General features: G+C 40.8%; 1 protein-coding gene across 1 annotated transcript in view; it reads left to right on the top strand.

Annotated features, from left to right (window-relative positions):
• Nucleotides 1–20892, top strand: part of SMC6 (structural maintenance of chromosomes 6) — a 99736-nt gene that overhangs the window by 22822 nt on the left and 56022 nt on the right. Inside the window, exons 4-12 of the mRNA XM_065400934.1 lie at nt 2193–2298; nt 3292–3428; nt 5059–5120; nt 8976–9056; nt 9631–9732; nt 9986–10105; nt 10217–10315; nt 13307–13453; nt 14504–14592. Of these exons, the coding sequence (XP_065257006.1) occupies nt 2193–2298; nt 3292–3428; nt 5059–5120; nt 8976–9056; nt 9631–9732; nt 9986–10105; nt 10217–10315; nt 13307–13453; nt 14504–14592 (943 nt within the window). The remainder of the gene's footprint in view (nt 1–2192; nt 2299–3291; nt 3429–5058; nt 5121–8975; nt 9057–9630; nt 9733–9985; nt 10106–10216; nt 10316–13306; nt 13454–14503; nt 14593–20892) is intronic.

Consider the following 20892-nt stretch of genomic DNA (forward strand, 5'->3'; position numbering starts at 1 on the left):
TCTGGGGGTCATAGTGGACCACAGGCTAAATATGAGTCAACAGTGTAACACTATTGCAAAAAAAAGCGAACATAATTTTGGGATATAATAGCAGGAGTGTTGTAAGCAAGACACAAGAAGTAATTCTTCCGCTCTACTCCGTGCCGATTAGGCCTCAACTGGAGTACTGTGTCTAGTTCTGGGCGCCACATTTCAGGAAAGATGTGGACAAATCGGAGAAAGTCCAGAGAAGAGCAACAAAAATGATTAAAGGTCTGGAAAACATGACCTATGAGGGAAGATTGAAAAAAATTGGGTTTGTTTAGTTTGGAGAAGAGAAGACTCAGAGGGACAGAACAGTTTTTCAAGCACCTAAAAGGTTGTTACAAGGAGGAGGGAGAAAAATTATTCTCCTTAACCTCTGAGGGCAGAACAAGAAGCAATGGTCTTAAATTGCAGCCATTGTGGTTTAGGTTGGAATTAGGAAAAAACTTCCTAACTGTCAGGGTAATTAAGCACTGGACTAAATTGCCTAGGGAGGTTGTGGAATCTCCATAATTGGAGATTTTTAAGAGCAGATTAGACAAACAATGGTCAGGGATGGTCTAGAACAGGGGTCAGCAACGTTCGGCACGCGGCTCACCAGGGTAAGCACCCTGGCGGGCCGGGCCAGTTTTATTTACCTGCTGACGCGGCAGGTTCGGCCGATCGCGGCCCCCACTGGCCGCGGTTCGCCGTCCCGGGCCAATGGGGGCGCCGAGAAGCGGCGTGGGCGAGCGATGTGCTGGCCGCGGCTTCTCGCCGCCCCGATTGGCCCGGGACGGCGAACCGCGGCCAGTGGGGGCCGCGATCGGCCAAACCTGCCGCGTCAGCAGGTAAATAAAATTGCCCGACCCGCCAGGGTGCTTACCCTGGCGAGCCGCGTGCCGAACGTTGCCGACCCCTGGTCTAGAATGATAATCCTTAGTCCTGCCATGAGTGCAGGGGACTGGACTAGATGACCTCTCAAGGTCCTTTCCAACTGGTAGACTCACTACTTTCAGAACAGATCAAAAATATATAAAAGTTGAGAAAACTTTATCTGGTGCATGGTTTGTCTTAATTCCTGTTCTCTGAAAATTATTTTGTGATTAGAGGTAAAAAGTCAGTATAAACCAAACTCTTGCACATTCAAGCTCTGGAAAATAACTTGTTAAATGCATTGTTACCTTCTTGTAGGGGCTAAAATGCCTGATTTTTTGTTTTGTTTGGGTTTTTTCAAATCAGGTTTTTAGTAAGATTATCTGTCCTTTATTCAAAATTTAAAGGATGGGTATTAGGTAAAACAAATAAATTTAAATTTTTCTTGTGCATTTCACTTGCTTGGACAGTCAACAAATAGAAAAATAACTAGTCGCCTCGGCTTGCATTTCTAGTCACTTTTGCTCTGTGTGTGCTCTGTCCTAGTGTAGCACTGCAATGTTAGGATTGCAGTCACTGCAGAAACTTATTATTTTCATACTTAAAATAGTGATCTTTGAATTTTTTGTTCTGTAAAACATTTTAGTATGGCTTTGGAAAAACAAAATGCACAAACACTACTTCTTCTCAAATTTGGACATGAACTACTTGACCTATACTTGTTCATGTTAGGAGACAAAATTATGGATATTCTTTTCAACTCAGTTTGAATACATTGAACTTTAGAAAGCTTTTTGTGGAATAAAATCTGGAAAAGCGGTAATATTTTGCCAACATTGGAACGGTTGGTGTGTGCGCCTATCATATCTTTTACAGTAGATATTCTTAGGCCAGGTCTACACTACCGCGGTAGTTCGACGGCTGGCAATCGAAGTTCCGGGTTCGATTTATCGCATCTGGTCTGGACGCGATAAATCGATCCCGGAAGCGCTCGCCGTCGACTGCGGTACTCCAGCTCGGCGAGAGGAGTACCGCGGAGTCGACGGGGAGCCTGCCTGCCGCGTGTGGACCGCGTCTGAACCGCGGTAAGTTCGAACTAAGGTATGTCGACTTCAGCTACGTTATTCACGTAGCTGAAGTTGCGTACCTTAGTTCGAATTTGGGGGTTAGTGTAGACCAGGTCTTAGTCTATTTTCAGTTTTATTAGTTTGACTTAGATGTGTGCAGGTTTGGCTAAAATTATATACACTGTAATTGAATTGTATAAATAGAAGACAGTACTGTTTTATAAAAAGATTTGTTTGCTTTTTCAGGTGGGAAGAGTGCTGTATTAACTGCTCTTATTGTTGGTCTTGGGGGAAAAGCTACCACAACTAACAGAGGATCCTCTTTGAAAGTATTTGTGAAAGATGGAGAGACGTAAGCGAAACTCTGTATTGATGTATTTGAGGTGGGCTGTTAGTTTGATGTTAAAGTTAGTTTGGTCCATTGAGTTACAAAGTACTTAGTTTTCCCTTTTGCTTCAATGGGCCTTTTATAGAGCGTCAGGATGAGAAACATTTTTAAAAATATAGAAATGTGTGGTTTTAAAATAATAAAAATTAGTAGGTTGGACTTTGGTGTGATATCTGAAACTACTAAATTTTTTTAATGAATTTGAAATTTAGTCACTGTCTTTAACTGCTATATAAATAGAAATTTCATTTCCTCTCAGTAGTCAATTCTAAAATAACTTAAATATTTTAAAGAATGCCCATAAGTGTACTGAACTTTCTTTAAACTCTTTCCATTACTTTGAGCAGCCTATTTATCCCCTTCTGCAGTGGCAACTTTATTTTCGTCTGGAATGGGTTGTCCGATACCCAGAGCTGATTGTTAATGTTCCTCTCAGCCCCCAAAGTAGAAAGTTGACTTATGTACTAATTCAGTTATCTATTATTTGATTTATTACTTTTTCACTGAGTTGGACAGACACAATGGAAGGCCTTTTGCTCTCAGAGCATATAAAATTGTTGCAGCACTGCCAGTCTGCATCCTACCCTTTCAGATAGATTTAAACTTTCTGTTAACATACTACTTAAAGCCTTTTTTAATGCTATGTTTATGTGGTACTATAGCTGAGTGCTCATAAAAGTAAAGGTCTAGTATCCTGGTTAGATCCAGACACATAGCTCAGACAGCTCTGGCCATGCAACTCAGTTTGGCCTGTAGAACTTTCTGCTTTGGAGCTCAAACTCTCCTGTGCAAACACAGTACCATGGTAGTTCTGTGTTGACCTACAATCAGGGTGAAACAAACCCAACTAACTTTCGATTGTGGCCTAAACAGGAATTGAAAATCTATTGGTGGAAAGTCTATTTCTTTATCTTGAATGATTCAAACTCAGATATTTTAAGTTACTGTTTATTTTAGTTCTGCAGATGTTTCAATAACGTTAAGAAACCGAGGTAAAGATGCATTTAAACCAGAAGTATATGGCAGTTCTATTATTGTGACTCAACACATTAGCATGGATGGAAGTCGTAGTTATAAACTGAAAAGCAAAACAGGTTTGGCAATACTTCGTTTTATTTTCAATTTTAAAGCATTTGAAAAAAATATTTTCATTACTGTCTTTTGTATGTTTGTGAAGGATTAGGTATTTCCTGTGAGCCAATGAAAATTCAAAAGGTAATGACAGAGTTAGCTAGTTTTTCTATACTGGTTCTGAGAGAGAGAGATGCTTGAACAATAAAATAAATAAAAAATGTAACTTCCATTATTTTAAAAAGTAAAACTTAATATCTTTCTAGTAGCATATTTGCATTTCTGTATTTGACTTTAACAGTACTGTGAAATTATTATCCATATTCTTACATTAATTAAGAAATACTAAGTAGTATGTGTCACATTCTGACTAGTGAGAGGTTGTGTCACCACCTGCCTTGCAACCTCGGGTGCCTCACAATATTTTGCTGCTGTATCTCCCAACCTGAGCCCCCTCACAAACAGCCAGACAGCATGCAGGTCACATCCTGAGTGTCTGTATAGCTGCAGCCTGCCAGCAGTACTCCAGTCACACTCTGGCTTCTACCAGCCTTGATTACCACTTCCAGGGTGACCCCAACACACCCCCAGGCCCGAATTTTCCCAAAAACTTGTGTTCTGCATTGTCTAGTCATCTCCTGAATAGTTCAGATATTAGAGGTTTATTGCCCTTGTAAGGGGTTAATATTCAACAGTATGCTTTTTAATTGGAGTTACCTAAACAGTTCAGTTTAAACACAGCAGTGGATTAGTTTTGATTAAAGAATAAAACAAGTTTATTTAAGTACAAGGAGAGATTTTAAGACAGTACAAGTATATGGTGTTAGTCAGAAGTGATTACGAGGGAAATAAAGATAAAACACTTTCTAGTAACTAAAACTTAAAAAACTAGATTTGGTCCCAGATAAAATCCTTACCACCGGTTCTCAGCAGCATTGCTGACCAAATTCTCAGGTCTGAATCCCTCCTAAAGGCTGGTTCCCTTTGTCATCTTAGGTGAAAGAGTAAGTGAGAAAGATAGGGAGAGGAAGAAAGAGAGAATCCGTTGGGGGAGAGGGTGTTTGCCCCTCACTTTTATAGTTCAGTCACCCTATGAAATTCATTTTCCTGAGCATTACCCCTAGATAAAGTTCCTTATCACTGTGAAGATGAAGATATGGAGCTTCATGGTGAAAGAGATTCCATGTTGTTGTTTGTTAAAATGTACGTTGATCTGTTCCTGTCCCCGTATTGCCAAAGAATGGTCACTTGACAGGTTATTGCCAATCAACTTCGATGACACCTGGCTAGAGGCATCAACTTGTCCTTTGTCTTTGAGAAACTGGTTTAGCCACTCCCTAGACTTGTCTCGTAAATGTATTTCAGTCATAATTTCAGTTTGTTAAAAACTTTAACATAACATAACAACATTATGTAATGTTAATAACTTTAAATAATGTTGCTGCATACATTGACCAGTGAGCTATTAGTTTTCAAGTGATACCTCACAAGGTATATTTTGTACAAAGATTATTAGAATAGTGTGTAGAGTGTAAATACAGTGGTGCTTTCAGTCACAATATAGCAAGCTATAAATTTTATGTACTTATCTATTATTTTGGTTATAAACTGTGATATGGGCTTTTTTCTTTTTTTCTTTTTTAATACCTTCAGGGACATTAATTTCTTCTAAGAAAGAAGAACTTACTGCAATACTGGATCACTTTAATATACAGGTAATTGCTGAAATATTTGTTAGAGTTCTACATTACTTGTAGAGGCAAACTGAACATTTTTGATAAAGCATGCTCCATTTTGATAAACGAGGGCACTAGGTCTTTCATACTAGCACAGTGCTACATCAGTTCACATTCAAAAGGTTATCTTCACAGGCAGTGGCTAGAAACTCAGGTTTGAAAAGGAAAAACAGAATTTGCATTCTGCAGGGTATGAATTTGCTATAGAGGTTGGATAAACAAAATAAGCAAACCAGATGTGGCCTAATGTTTGGGATTCAGTCATGCTGTTCTGGGAATTCCCAGCTTATGTATTGATGCCTGTTATTTCATCCATACAGTAGAACCTCAGAGTTATGAACACCAGAGGTATGAACTGATCAGTCAACCACACACCTCATTTAGAACTAGAAGTACACAATCAGGGCAGTAACAGAGACCAAAAAATAAGCAAATACAGTATAGTACTGTTAAATGTAAACTACTAAAAAAAATAAAGGGAAAACAGCATTTTTCTTCTGCATAGTAAAATTTCAAAGCTGTATTAAGTCAATGTTCAGCTGTAAACTTTTGAAAGAACAACCATAAAGTTTTGTTCAGAGTTATGAACAACCTCCATTCCCGAGGTGTTCATAACTCGGAAGTTCTACTGTAATTGGAGATCGTTATAGTATCTTATTTTACTCACTTTCTGCAGAGGGTCTGTAGATCAACCTGTTCTAGCAGAGACCTATTTGGTTAGTTTTCTTCCTGTTAAGTGATTCAGGGAAGAATAATATGTACTACTATGCACAACACTATAAAATGTTTTACAGCAACACATATTCAACATGTGCAAAGAAAATCTTTAGTATGTTACAACTTAATGCAAATATTGTACTGATTTTATCGGAATTTCCATGCCAAGTATAATTTTTTGGGATGTGCTGAACGGTTTGTGGAACTGAAGATGGAGTCTTATCTATATTTCACTCATATAGAATTGATTCCAGATCAATCATGGAGAAAATCATGGAGAAAATCATGACATTCTACAGCTGTTCAATGGTCTATTTAACCATACCTCCTCCAACTCCCCTCCCCGCATACATTTTTACCTTCATTTCACTTCCTAGTAGCCAGTGTTTACGTCGGCCTGGTCTACACTATGGGATTAGGTCGAATTTAGCCGCGTTAGGTCGATTTAAAAATGACTGCGTCCACACAACCAACCCCATTCTGTTGACGTAAAGGGCTCTTAAAATCGACTTCTGTACCGTTCGTTCGACCTAAAGGGCTCTTCAAATCGACTTCTGTACTCCTCCCCGGTGAGGGGAGTAGTGCTAAAATCGACCTTGCTGGGTCGAATTTGGGGTAGTGCAGATGCAAATCGACGGTATTGGCCTCCGGGAGCTATCCCAGAGTGCTCCATTGTGACCGCTCTGGTCAGCACTTTGAACTCCGATGCACTAGCCAGGTACACAGGAAAAGCCCCGGGAACTTTTGAATTTCATTTCCTGTTCGGTCAGCGTGGCGGCAGCACTGGTGACCATGTAGTCCCCCCAGAATCACAAACGAGCTCCAGCATTGACTGAAAGGGAGACACTGGATACCTTGTCTGTTATCTCATTTTTTTTTTTTAATTAAGAAAGAATGCATGGTTTCAAAACAATAGTTACTTTATTTTGAAGGGGGGAGGGTGGTTGGCTTACAGGGAATTAAAATCAACAGAGGGGGTGGGTTTGCATCAAGGAGAAACGCACACAACTGTCACACCGAAGCCTGACCAGTCATGAAACTTGTTTTCAAAGCCTCTCTGATGCGCAGCATGCCTTGCTGTACTCTTCTAATTGCCCTGGTGTCTGGCTGCTCAAAATTGGATGCCAAGCGATTTGCCTCAACCTCCCACCCCGCCATAAATGTCTCTCCCTTACTCTCACAGATATTATGGAGCACACAGCAAGCATCAATAACAATGGGAATGTTAGGTTTCAGAGTAGCAGCCGTGTTAGTCTGTATCCTCAAAAATAACAGGAGTACTTGTGGCACCTTAGAGACTAAATGGGAATGTTGTTTGCGCTGAGGTCTGACCTACTTAGCAAACAGCGCCAGCGAGCTTTTAAACATCCAAAGGCACATTCTACCACCATTCTGCACTTGCTCAGCCTATAGTTGAACTGCTCCTTACTACTGTCCAGGCTGCCTGTGTAAGGCTTCATGAGCCGTGGGAGCAAGGGGTAGGGTGGGTCCCCAAGGATAACTATTAGCATTTCAACATCCCCAATGGTAATTTTCTGGTCTGGGTAGTAAGTCCCTTCTTGCAGCTGCTCGAACAGCCTGGAGTTCCTAAATATGCGAGCGTCGTGCACCTTTCCCGGCCATCCCACGTTGATGTCGGTGAAACGTCTGTTGTGATCCACCAGTGCTTGCAGCACCATTGAGAAGTATCCCTTGCTGTATGTATGTATGCAAGGTAGTCCAGTGCCAAGATGGGGATATGCGTTACGTCTATCGCCCCAGCACAGTTAGGGAACCCCATTGCAACAAAGCCATCCAGTATGACCTGCACATTTCCCAGAGTCACTACCCTTGATAACAGAATGTCAATGATTGCATTGGCTATTTGGATCACAGTAACCCCTACAGTAGACTTGCCCACTCCAAATTGATTCCTGAATGACTGGTAGCAGTCAGGCGTTGCAAGCTTCCACAGGGCTATTGCCACTCACTTCTCAACTGTCAGGGAAGCTCTCATCTTGGTGTTCCTGCACTTCAGGGTGGGGGAAAGCAACTCACAGAGTTCCAGGAAAGTGGACTTATGCATGCGAAAGTTTCCCATACCTGCAACACTATGCGGTCCCACCAGTCTTTGCTTGTTTGCCTGGCCCAGAATCAGCGTTCCACTGTATCAACCAGCCCCAGTACCGCCATGATGTCCCAATTGCCACAGCCCGTGCTTTCAGGAATGTCTGTGTCCATGTCCTCATCAAAATCCTCCTCGTGCTGGCGTTTCTTAGCCCGGTTCTGCATATACTCCAGGATAATGTGCGAGGTGTTTACAATGCTCACGACAGCAGCAGTGATGGTGAGCTGAGCGGGCTCCATGCTTGCTGTGGTATGGTGTCTGCACGGGTAACCCAGGAAAAAAGGCGCAAAATGATTGTCTGCTGTTGCTTTCACGGAGGGAGGGGCGACTGACGACATGTACCCAAAACCACCCGCAACCATCTTTTTGCCCCATCAGGCATTGGGAGCTTAACCCAGAATTCCAATGGGCGGCGGAGACTGCGGGAACTGTGGGATAACTACCCACAGTGCACCGTTCTGTAAGTCGATGCTAGACATGGTAGTGAGGACACACTCCACCGACTTAATGTGCTTAGTGTGGACATAACGCAATCGACTATAAAATTGATTTCTAAAAATTGACTTCTATAAAATCGACCTAATTTTGTAGTGTAGACATACCCGTCATAAACACTACTCCCACGGTGTACCTCTCTTTTGCCTTAGTGTGTGCCTTGGAAGACTCAGCAGTCAGTTTAATGAACAAGAAGACTGGACTAATGTCTCTCCTTTAGATGTAAAAATAACAGGAGTACTTGTGGCACCTTAGAGACTAACAAATTTATTAGAGCATAAGCTTTCGTGGGCTACAACCCACTTCTTCGGATGCATATTGCGGATACAGACTAACACGGCTGCTACTCTGAAACCTGTCCTTTAGATGTGGCTCCTCCAGGTCATGACTTAGTCAATTTGACAGAGGAATGTAGAAAAAGTGAAGATCTCATTTCCCATTTCTGTCAATGTGCTTTCATTAATATTAACTCAGTTTAAAATATTTCTGTTGTTTATAAATGTGTTGTTTTACAGGTAGATAATCCTGTGTCTGTTTTAACCCAAGAGATGAGCAAGCACTTCTTACAGTCTAAAAATGAAGGTGACAAATACAAGGTAAGCTAAGCAGGATCAATGGCATTTAAATAAAATATTGTAAAATACAGTTCCTGTTCAGTCATTTTTAATTTTTAAAACTTCTGTGAGGTTGTTGCATGCAATCCAATGAAAGCAGAGTTATATTCAGAAAAAATATGATTTAAGTGGGAATATATTTGTTTCAAATTTGTGTAAAGGATTTACCAATGGCATTGAAAAATAATTGTGAAAAAAAAGTTAATTGAATTTGACAGCCTTCAAAGCAAGTTAGAAAGCTTACTTTTACTCCCCGGCCTGTGAGGAGATGGCTGTTGGTAGGTCTGGGTAATGGTGGTGTGGGACTATGGGAATTGTATAGGGCGGTTAAGTACTTATTGTAGTTCCGTTATTTATGGTATGTTATTGCTGGGTTATTTGATTTTATGTGATCTGCAGTGTCTGATGCACTGGCTTAATGTTTTATAAGACTGTTTAGGGTGCTCAGAGTATTGGATGGGTGCACATTTTATAACAGTTTGTTAAAATCCACTTAATTCACTTTACACAGTTTTACCAAAGCTGAAGTTTCAATCTCTCTCTTCTTTGGTTTTAGTTCTTTATGAAAGCAACCCAGCTGGAGCAGATGAAAGCTGATTATTCATACATTATGGAAACTAAGTCAAGAACTCATGAACAGATAGAACAAGGAGTAGGGGTATGTAAAGGTTACAGTGGTTAATTACTACACTCATGGACACTCAAATAATATAAGAAATACAGATATTACCCATTATAAAATACAGTTGCACCATAAATTAACTATCAACTTGTAATATAGTTTAGCTGGGTTGCTTAAACTGATTAATCTGAGTCAGTTTAAACTTTTAAAAAATTATCCTTCTACAATTCCATATTAAACCAACAATCCTTTATGCTCATTAACATCTGAATCTTTTTACTTTTTTTAGCGTCTTCAAGACCTTAGGCAGCGCTATGTCGAGAAAGAGGAGCGCTACAAAAGTATTGCGTTCGTGAGTGAAATGCAAACCAACCTAGAGGCTTTGAAACACAAAATGGCCTGGGCAGTGGTAACTTTCTTGTTAGAATATCTTTTTCTTCAACTCAAGTTCACTTAATTTATCTTCAGATTACCTTGATTGGTGTGTTGTATACTTCAGTCTTTCTTTTAAACATTTCAGGTGAATGAAACTGAAAAAGAAATGAAACCAATCAAAGATAGTATTGATATTGAGGAAGGACGTACTGAAAAGTATGACCAGAAGCTAAAGGAATGGCAGGTAGGGTTGTCTTAAACAACATGTTAATTCTGAATTTAGTCTGGAAGCATAATGTGGTAAAATCTCATAATAAGCCAAGCTGATAATCAATACCACTGAACTGCTTCTTTTTTGCTGAAGATGGCAAATCAACTTGAAGCACTCCTTCCGTTTATAGTCATTTGTAACATTCAAAGAGCTAATCAGGTTTCATATTCTTAGCATTAGCTTATAACACAGTACTATCAGTCAAGGGCCACAATTTAACTTTGTGAGGGCAACATATTTGACATGCATATGTTAAATTATAATTTTAAAAGTTGATTTTTAAACATTTTCTTGAATATATATCTATATAATTGTTCTAGGTTTGTTGTGTTTGGTACCATTATGTTTGTGGGCGAAAGGGCTTTTGAATGCCACTCCTCTCAACCCATTTTTGATGACTTTTTATCAAAATTTCCACAAACAGGATACTTGAAGTTGGAAGGTGGTTGGGTGGACAGCGAGTCTCCCCTGCCATGTCACAAAGGGTGACATCATTGAAATTCTGATTCTGTAGATTTTTTAACAGTTAAAAGACTCCTTCCTTACTTTATCGTTAACTTGCCCTCGGAATTGCTCCCAGACTATCTTTGTTCTAGTGAGGCAGTGAAATTAGTTTAATTAAATTTATAATTCTCCACTGTTAAGTAGATTATCAGAGCTATCTACTCAGTTTCTTCCAGTTATAACCTAAAGACCATATCTAAATAGCAGTCTTTATTTATGCACTATTGATTAGCAGTCTGAACCTTCTTGGTCATATTAGTGCTCATTCACCACCCCAGTTCACTGGGGACCAACTCTAGGATGGGAAGATAGTTTGTTCGCTGTGCTTGTTGAGTCCTAGGGTTTTTGTTTTGTTGATTCACTCAATGACTGTCTATGTGATGTGATGTGGAATCACTGACTGAGAACCAAACTGAGATGACCAATTTTGCATAGGCTAGTGAGTAGTATTTGAATGATGGTTATTTTTAATTCTGTTCTATATAGACTCTTATACAATGCTTATCACAATAGTATGAGTGCCTTTCAATAGTGTATTAAGCAATGTGACTAACATTTGTCGTGTGTGTTACGTCAAGTCATCATTGGCCAGTTGAGAGCTGGAGACCACTGGTGAAAGGCACAAGTATTCCGCAAAGAAATAATTCCCTGAGCCGTGTAGAGACTAAATTGACCTTTCATAGCACTGGAACTTTCAGATGTGTTAAGAGAGGGACCTGGTAAATCAGATATTCAGGTGATATGCATAGGAAATCAGTTCCTCACTGGGTATATTAAAAATTGCTGTTCTGTGTGTTGTTTTGAGTCCATTAAAATCCCTCAATGTTTTTTTTAAACTTAGCAAAGCACTTGTTCATCTCTGAAAATTACATATGAGCCAAATATACATTTTTAAAATGAAGCTGATTTTAGTTACTTTTTTCAGCTGGAGTATTAGCTTAATCTCACTTCTGTCTGAAATATTTTACATACTGTTATCACAGTAATTGAAATGGTTTACTTTGTGCCTTTGTCAGCACTTTGTGTTTGATCAGTTTCATGGATTTTCCTCTGTAGGGATCCTCTGTGCCTCAGGGATGAGAACATATCCTAAAATAAAAATAAAAATAATGTAAAAAAATTGTAAAACCACAAGAACAAAGGAAACAGAGGGAGATGTACTTGGAAACTACTTTTAATAAGGCAACCAACCACCTGGAGCACCCTCTTGCAGTAGGCTGTGGCACAATCCATGCATCCATCTCAGTTTCCCCTCTGTCTAGCCATATAAAGAGTGCTCTCATTGTCTAATTCAGATTCCCACCTCTGGGCATAATTTATTCATGTACACATACGATAGTTCTTCGAATCCTCATCGTAAAACCGTTCTCCCAGTTCCCATAGTAAAACAGAAAGATACATTGATTTTCCATTCTCTCTAGGGATATCACTTTTACGGTCATCCACCCGTGAGTCTACGAGCAGTTCCTTTCTGCCCTTGTTCCAGAGCCCTTCTCTCCAGGCCATCCATCTGAGAGAGTGACCAGTCTCATGACTCTTCTGCCCAAAACACAGCCCAACAACTCAGCCCTTTTCAATCTCTTGCCACCTCAGGAAGGTCAACAGGCTAGTCCTTTTCCTGACTGATCCTCCGGCAGCTCTCACCTGCACCTCTCCTTGCGCTTTCAGTTTGTGTTCTCAGGCAGCCCTCCTCTGCATGCTTCTTTGATTTTTTTCCAGGCAGCTATCACATGCTTTTTCCTATCTTTTTTTTTTTTTTATGGCCCAGGTGTCTTCTTTTAACTCTGTTTTTTTTTCTTTTGACATGTATAAATTTTTTTGTTAAGGACTGACACAGCAATTACAATGACAGCAACAGAACCATTATTTTAATACTGAAAGCTTTCCTCCATAAACTTGGCTTGTAACTTAAACCGCGTTAAATATGGAAATATTTTAAACAGTGTCGTAAGGTACATTCTAAAACACGGCAAACCTTAAATATATCAATTATAAACTCAGTATGCTGGGAGGCAGCTAATCAGGCACAGGTGCTCTGGACCCTGCTCCTCCTTAAAGGAGTTAGTCACACTGTGACACTACTCGTGACTCTTTTTTCAAAGTTTCTGGTTTATATTGTTAAAATGTGCAGAGCCAAATATCCTTTTACTTTTCCCACAAGCCACACATTTGGTAACTCAAATGTAGTAAATTTTGCCAGACGACAAAACAAACTCTTGGCATTAAATTTTTCAACTCAAAGGATAACTACTGGGTAACTTTTTATATGCTCCTTAAACCATGGACTTACTTACTCATATCTTCTAATGTCACTGTGGAATATATTTTGGGGGGAAAATCACTTCAAATAGCTGGCTTCAGGTTTGTCTCAGAAAGATTTTCCTGGTTTTAAAGAGTTGTGGAAATAAAATATTTTGTTTCATTACGTGAGCTCATGTATTCTCTATATTTTGTTGTAAGGTCAAAGTAAACGAAGCAGAAGAAAAGTACAAGGCCATCCAAGATAAGTTAGAAAAGATCAGTGAAGAAGCACAAGCATTACAGCCTCAGTGTGTGTGTTTGAAAGCTGATGTACAAGCAAAAAGAAAAGCATACAACGAGGCTGAGGTTGGTGGAAAAACACATATTTTCTAATTCTATAATGCTAATGGTGGTGTTCTGAAACACATGCTGTAGTTCAGATTACTTTGTGGAAGTTCTATGGCCTGTGTATAGAGGAGGTCAGACTTGATGACCACATTGATCCCTTCTGTTCTTTATGAAAAAAGCCCTGGTCATGTGTTGAGCTCTGCCCAGGTGGACTCCTGCATCTATGTGGAGGCCCACTGAAATCATAGGGACTTAAGGCAAGTGCAGTGTGAGAGAGTAGAGGGAGTGAGGGAGCTGCCTGCAGGAGTTTTGAAGCCTGGAGCAGGCTTGCTAAATGAGCTAACCAGATACACCCTGCATGGGGAGGGAACCACAAACAGCTGATTTCTAATAAGAGAGCTGAAGCAGTTGTTTGAGGGAGGTGATTCTAGGATGTCAGCTCTGAGCAGGACAGCTGCAAGCCAAACCACAGGTTGGTGACTCCTAAAAAGTCATTTAAAAATAAAAAGGGTACTAGAGGAAAGAACCCTTTCTCTCACCAGTCTCTGAGGCAAGAGCCATGCTTTGGGACAGATTTTTGGGACTCTGCGTTTTACTTTTGAGTTATTTTTGGAATAAACCCACACCCCTGTAAGAGTGGTGAATGGACAAGCAAATGTGTGGAGTCTCTGTCAGAAGGCCTAGAAGAGGCAGAATAAAGGGCAGAGTAGAGGCACCCCCGCCACAAGAGGATGCAAAGGGCCAAACAGGTCATCCACATGGAGGCTTCCACTTGAATGGAGCCAGTTGTGTGATCAGGACCATAGGGTGCACATCCTTTATAACAGTACTAAAGATCGGATGGCTATTGGGGCCACATTAACATAATTAGAAAAGGAACTGATAAAATGATTAGCATGACATTCAAGTTCTAATCTTCTGCTGCAGTATTGCAAAATGATATATCAAATGACATTAGTGTTTATCTTCAGAAAAATAGTAGATGTGTTTAATGTATTCTTTGTGAAGACCAAGTAAGCCAATACAAATAAGAATTAATATATTATATATGTCTAATTTTCTTGGTAGGCACATTATAATCGTTCTAGAACAGAATTAAAACGACTAGAAAAAGATGATGAACAGCTACGGAAACGAATTGAAGAATTGAAAAATAGGTAAATGCCCCACAGTGTTTGTAATACACCTTTGTGGTATGCAGAGAATGAGCTCTTCAGAATTGGATGATCCAATATCTTTATTTAAAAAAAACTCTAGCTTCCAACAGAATTTAAGATTTTCACTACTCTCTAATTTTGCTTAAAGCGCAAAATATAAAAATGTTGAAAATTCTGTCCTGGGACTGACTTACACACACAGACTGGCTTGTTTTTCTAATCTCTATTAATAGCCACTTCAATTGAAAATAGTATGGTCTGTGAGAAAAGAAGTATAGTTCTGAGAAGTGACATCTTTAGATACACGCTTTTTGGTCCAATGTAACTTTTGACGGGTGAAGTTGGAAACAAAATAGAAAAATCTGGCTTTTTGACAGAGCAAGCCTTCCAGGTATGTTTCACTATATGCAAGGCTGATTTGGCATTTTTACTATAAACTAATATCCGAGATTTCAGTGTCTCCGTTACAAAAACGTTTAGTGAACTGAAGCTTGGAGTTCAAGTTGTTACTCTCTCTAGATGTTATATTTTTTTAGTTCTCTTAAAAAAAATTGAGGCTCTCATATTTTGAGTATTCATTTAAATCTCTAGAACCAGATAACATGGCTTCAAACACAATTTAATTTTAGAGGACACAGGCTAAAGCACCGTTTTTCAAATGCAACCCCTGTGGCCGCATGCGGCCACCAGGGACTTTTCTTGCGGCCACAGCCTTCTGGGAACTGATTGCGCGGGGAGGGGTAAAGCAGCGGTCCCTCCTCCCCAGGAGCCACCAGCAGTGGTTGGGCCCTGCCCACCTCTGGAGAGACACAAGCTGGAGGAGCAGGCAGTCAGTGAGTTCCGCACATTGCCAGAGGTGGGGGGTTTGGGCTTCAGCCCTCGGGAGGTGGGCGGCAGGTAGCAGTCACAGGACTTCATGCTCTGTCCCCAGGCCCTGTCCCCAGGGTGTAGGGCTGGGCTCCATTCCCTGGCTGCGCGGTGGCGGGCTCTGGCCCCAAGCTCACCCGCCCCATCACCTCTGGCACCCGCTGTCTCCCCCAGTGCCCCATCGCCCCTGGCCCCCCGCTGCCTCTGTAGCCACTTCCGTATCCAGAGGTTCTTTTTGGGCTTTGTTCCCGGGCTTGCTGGGGTTGAGTAAGTCTGCTATGAAAAATGATATTAACAAACATACAAATATCACTTTTCACAGTATACTTATAGCTAGCAAGTCTTAAAAAAAAAAACACACACAAAACCCCCCCCAAAAAACCGACCCCCCCCCCAAAGAAACAACAAGAAAAAAGGCAAGAATGTTCAAAGCACCTTATTTGTGTTTCTATTCTGTGTAGGTCCAGTAAAGAATAGAGACAACTGTACATTATTTTTATTATTGAGTCTGCAAAATACAAACCCCTATATAGATAAATGACAATGATTTAGACATGTGCATATTTATTTGGTTTTCCTAAAGTTAATTATTTTAGAAGAAGTTGTCAGAGTGGCCACCAGCAAGAGTTGGTGGCGGCACTCTGAGGCCACCAAAAATTTTGTTGCGAGAACCCCTGGACTAAAGCATGTATTTAAAGCTTTTACCAGGAGCAGAAGTCCTTTAATGTGTACTGCTTTAGTAGTGGTTGTATTCTTGCTGTTTTGTGTGTTGTCTTTAGTGTTATTGGCACCTACTATATTCATCTGTGAGTTTATTTGACACACATTTCTGGTGAAGTAGTGAATTTTTTGGCTGGGGGTAGGGAATTGAGGTTTGATTTTAAAAAAAAAAAAAAGAAAAAGAAAAGTTACTTTCCCATTTATTGCTCTTAACAGGGCTAAATCCTTTGACAGAAGAATTTGAAGCTATACCATTCAGAAGTCTGACCTAGATACAGGAATATACATATAGTCTAAGGCAAATGATAAACAGTTGGAGGGCAAGAGGAATGTAAAACACTTAGGCAAGGGCTCAAAACCCCCCAAACTTCCACTTTTGTTACTATTTAACCATACATGAACTGCCATGATTGCCTGTTTCTTGTTCCTCATTTGATCTTTGAACTCTTGCGTGTTTATTTTAATCCTTATTTTCTACTTTTAAAGAAAATAGTTTGCCTTTTTTTTGTTTTGATTCAAAGACTTCAAGTTACAGAGAATCGACCATTTACTGTAGTTCAGACCAGCAAGTGATCTGTGCCCCACGCTGTAGAGGAAGGTGAAAACCCCCCAGGGTCTCTGCCAATCTGACCTGTGGGAAAATTCCTTCCAGAGTCCAAATATGGTGATCCTGAGCATATGGGCGAGACCCACTAACAAGACACCTGGAAAAAAATTCTCCATTGTAACTCAAGAGTCCTTCCCATCTAGTGTCCCATCTCCAGCCGTTAAAATATTTACTAATAGCACTCATGGATGGGCCACATGCCACTGTAGGCAGTCTAATCATCTCATCCATAAACTTAACAAGCTCAGTCTTGAAGCCAGTTAGGATTTTTGCCCCCGCTACACCCCTTAAAGGCTGTTCTAGAACTTCACTCCTTTGATGGTTAGAAACCTTTGTCTAATTTCAAGCCTAAATTTGTTGATGGCCAGTTTATATCTATTTGTTCTTGTGCTAACACTGGCCCTTAAATAACTCCTCTCTCTCCAGGGTGTTTATACCTCTGATATATTTATAGAGAGCAGTCATATCAGCCTTCATTTCATTAGGCTAAACAAGTCAAGCTCCTTAATCTCCTTTCATAAGGTAGGTTTTCCATTCCTCTAATCAGCTGAGTAGCCCTTTTCTGCACTTATTCCAGTTTGAATTCATCTTTTTTAAACACAGGAGACCAGAATTGCACATAGTATTCTAGAGGAGGTCTCACCAGTGCCTTCTACAATGGAATTATCACTTCCCTGTCTTTACTGGAAATACCTTGCTGGATGTATCCTAGGATTGCATTATCCTTTTTCATGGCTGCATCACATTGATGGCTCACAGTGATCAACAAATACACCCAGGTCTTTCTCCTTCTCTGTCATTTCCAACTGATATATCCCCAGCTTATAGCAAAAAATCTTGTTAGTTCCTAAGTGAATGACCTTGAATTTGTCAGCTTTCACATCCAGGAATATCTGGGCCCTATTGGTATTAGTAACATTTGTGCTCATATCTGGACCTGGGACATTAAAGTCTCCCATAATCACACAATTCCCAGTAGTATTTATGGATAGGGACATTTTTAATTAAATATCCAGATGGGATCCTCGGAATCTAGCAGACCCCAGGCACTATCCTATTGGAGCCTCTGTTCCCTATCTTTCTCAGTGATTTTGACCCGAACATATTCATTTTTTGTCCATTTCATCACTTCTAGTTTCTTTGCAGTCTACTTCGTCATTAGTACACAATGTTACTCCACCACCTTTGCCTTTATTTCTGTCTTTCCTGAATGGCACATACCCTTTAATACCTGTACTCTAGTCCTGGCTACTATTCCACCATGTTTTTGTTATCCCTATAATATCTGGTTTCACTTCCCTTAACAGTAATTCTTCGTCCATTTAGTTACCTATGCTCCTTGCATTGGTGTACAGATATCTTAATTGTTTCTGCTTGGCGTCCCCCAGATTCCTCATCTGATTAGGTACAGTAATTTTACTGCCGGTATCGTCTACCTGACTGTTAGTGCCAGTACCAATTAGACTATATTTCCTGTTGTCCATTCTCTTACCTTCTGTTGTTCCTTTCTCCATCGTGTATCCGCTCTTGATTTCCTCCCACTCAATATTAGAATCAGGCGTGGAGATTACATGAGCATCTCCCAGCCGTCTCCCCCAGATTACTAGTTTAAAGCTATTTTAATCATTTTTTCAAGCCTCCATCCCAGAAGTCTATACCCTACCTATTCATAAGAACATAACATAAGAACGGCCGTACTGGGTCAGACCAAAGGTCCATCTAGCCCAGTATCCTGTCTACCGACAGTGGCCAATGCCAGGTGCCCCAGAGGGAGTGAACCTAACAGGTAATGATCAAGTGATCTCTCTCCTGCCATCCATCTCCACCCTCTGACAAACAGAGTCTAGGGACACCATTCCTTACCCATCCTGGCTAATAGCCATTAATGGACTTAATCTCCATGAATTTATCCAGTTCTCTTTTAATCCCTGTTATAGTCCTAGCCTTCACAATCTCCTCAGGTAAGGAGTTCCACATGTTGACTGTGCGCTGTGTGAAGAAGAACTTCCTTTTATTTGTTTTAAACCTGCTGCCTATTAATTTCATTTGGTGACCCCTAGTTCTTGTATTATGGGAATAAGTAAATAACTTTTCCTTATCTACTTTCTCCACATCACTCATGATTTTATATACCTCTATCATATCCCCCCTTAGTCTCCTCTTTTCCAAGCTGAAAAGTCCTAGCCTCTTTAATCTCTCCTCATATGGGACCCCGTTCCAAACCCCTAATCATTTTAGTTGCCCTTCTCTGAACCTTTTCTAGTGCCAGTATATCTTTTTTGAGATGAGGAGACCACATCTGTACGCAGTATTCAACATGTGGGCGTACCATCGATTTATATAAGGGCAATAATATAATTCAGGTGGAGACCATCCCATGAGAACAGCCCTCAGTCCATGAATGCCTCCTGGTAGTCGAATAACCCAAAGCCCTCCTTATAGCACCATTTCCTGAGCCATCTGTTGATCATCATAATCTTGTCTCGTCTTCGCTCTCCTCCTTTAGGGACAGGTAGAATCCCACTGAAGATCACCTGAGCCTCTTTATTTCTTTAATCATCTTCACCAGCCTGGCATAGTCTTCCTTGGTGTGTTCCAGTGAGAATCTAACAGTATTACACCTCTACCCAATATAACGCGACCCGATATAACATGAATTCGGATATAACACGGTAAAGCATCACTCCAGGGGGGTGGGGCTGCGCACTCCGTCGGATCAAAGCAAGTTCGATATAACGCAGTTTCACCTATAACATGGTAAGATTTTTTTGGCTCCCGAGGACAGCGTTATATCGGGGTAGAGGTGTATTTGCTCCCACGTGAGGGACACTTGGATTCTTTCCTGCTCCCATTATGATCTTCTTCAGCCTCAGGTCCACATCCCATATCTTAGCTTCTGGCAGGCAGCCCATCCTTTTGTTCTCTGCATCAGTTCTGGTGACAGGCCTGTTTGCTGTTCTTGGTAGGGAGTTTTCAGTCACATAGACCCTCTCTTCCTGGTGGTGGTGCAATTCTCTGGCCTGCCTCCTTCCTTCTGTTCTCTCTGGTTGCAAGTCATCTTGTCTTTTGTTCTCATTTGAAATCTTCTGTGAGTCATCCTCTATCCTCCAGGTGCTCTGAGCTCTGGCTATCTCCATTGACTTTCCCTCTTCTTGTAGGACTTAGCTGCTCTTCTGTTACTACTTGCCTCACTCCTTCATTTTGCAACTCAGCAAACACACTCCTCTGTTCTTTTGCTAGTCAGTCTTTTTTTTTTCTGCCTTTTTCTCATAGTCACATGCTTTCATTGGCCACCTTCCTCATCCAGCAATCTATCCTCACAGTTATCTCATCCAGCTTGTATCTGCAAGTCTTGAGTTTTCCCTTCAGCCTCCATCATCTGATGAAATTCCCATCGAAACTCAACCATAGAGTCTAGCTGCATCTCTAGACCTCGCATCTTCTCTTCCATCAGATCTGTCAGGCAGCACTTGATACAAATGAAGCACCATTCAGGTACCCTCTCTAGAATAATGTACATCTTGCAGCTTCCATATCCAGGCATCTTTATTGTCCATTCCATTCCTCGAGCCACTACCACTGCTGCTTCTGTAGCTGTAATAGCCTTCCCCCCTAAGCCGTTGTCATAAATAAATAAAACCCAGAACATCATACTCACCCTGTTTTCAACTCTGTGTGCTGGCTGACCGCTTGGCTGCTTTGAGAGGCCTGCTGATTAGGGAAACCCTGAGCCCTAGTCCAGGCTCAGTTGTGATCAAAGGCTCTACTTCTTTCAAAACAGACTACTCCCTACCAGCCAGTCCTTTGACTAAAGGAGTTTTCTCACAATCAGTTTTTCTGTAGAGCTTGCTGATTTTCAGTCAAATCAGGATCTACTGGGTTATCCTCAGTAAATGGATAACAGAAGGTCTTTTTGCTTCAGGTTATATTTCTCCAAAACATTGTTTTGACCCCAGAGACCAGATAACGCCCTCTGGCCTTGGCCTCCCATGTTGATTACAACTCTCCTCTCCACTCCCCCCAGCCAGCATGTTTTCCTGTTGACTTGACATGTAAATAGGGCTTCCTTTGTGTTTGACTTATTCTGCATTTGAAGATCTAGGCAG

The sequence above is a fragment of the Emys orbicularis genome, chromosome 3, assembly GCF_028017835.1.
Source record: "Emys orbicularis isolate rEmyOrb1 chromosome 3, rEmyOrb1.hap1, whole genome shotgun sequence".
NCBI lineage: Eukaryota > Metazoa > Chordata > Testudines > Emydidae > Emys > Emys orbicularis.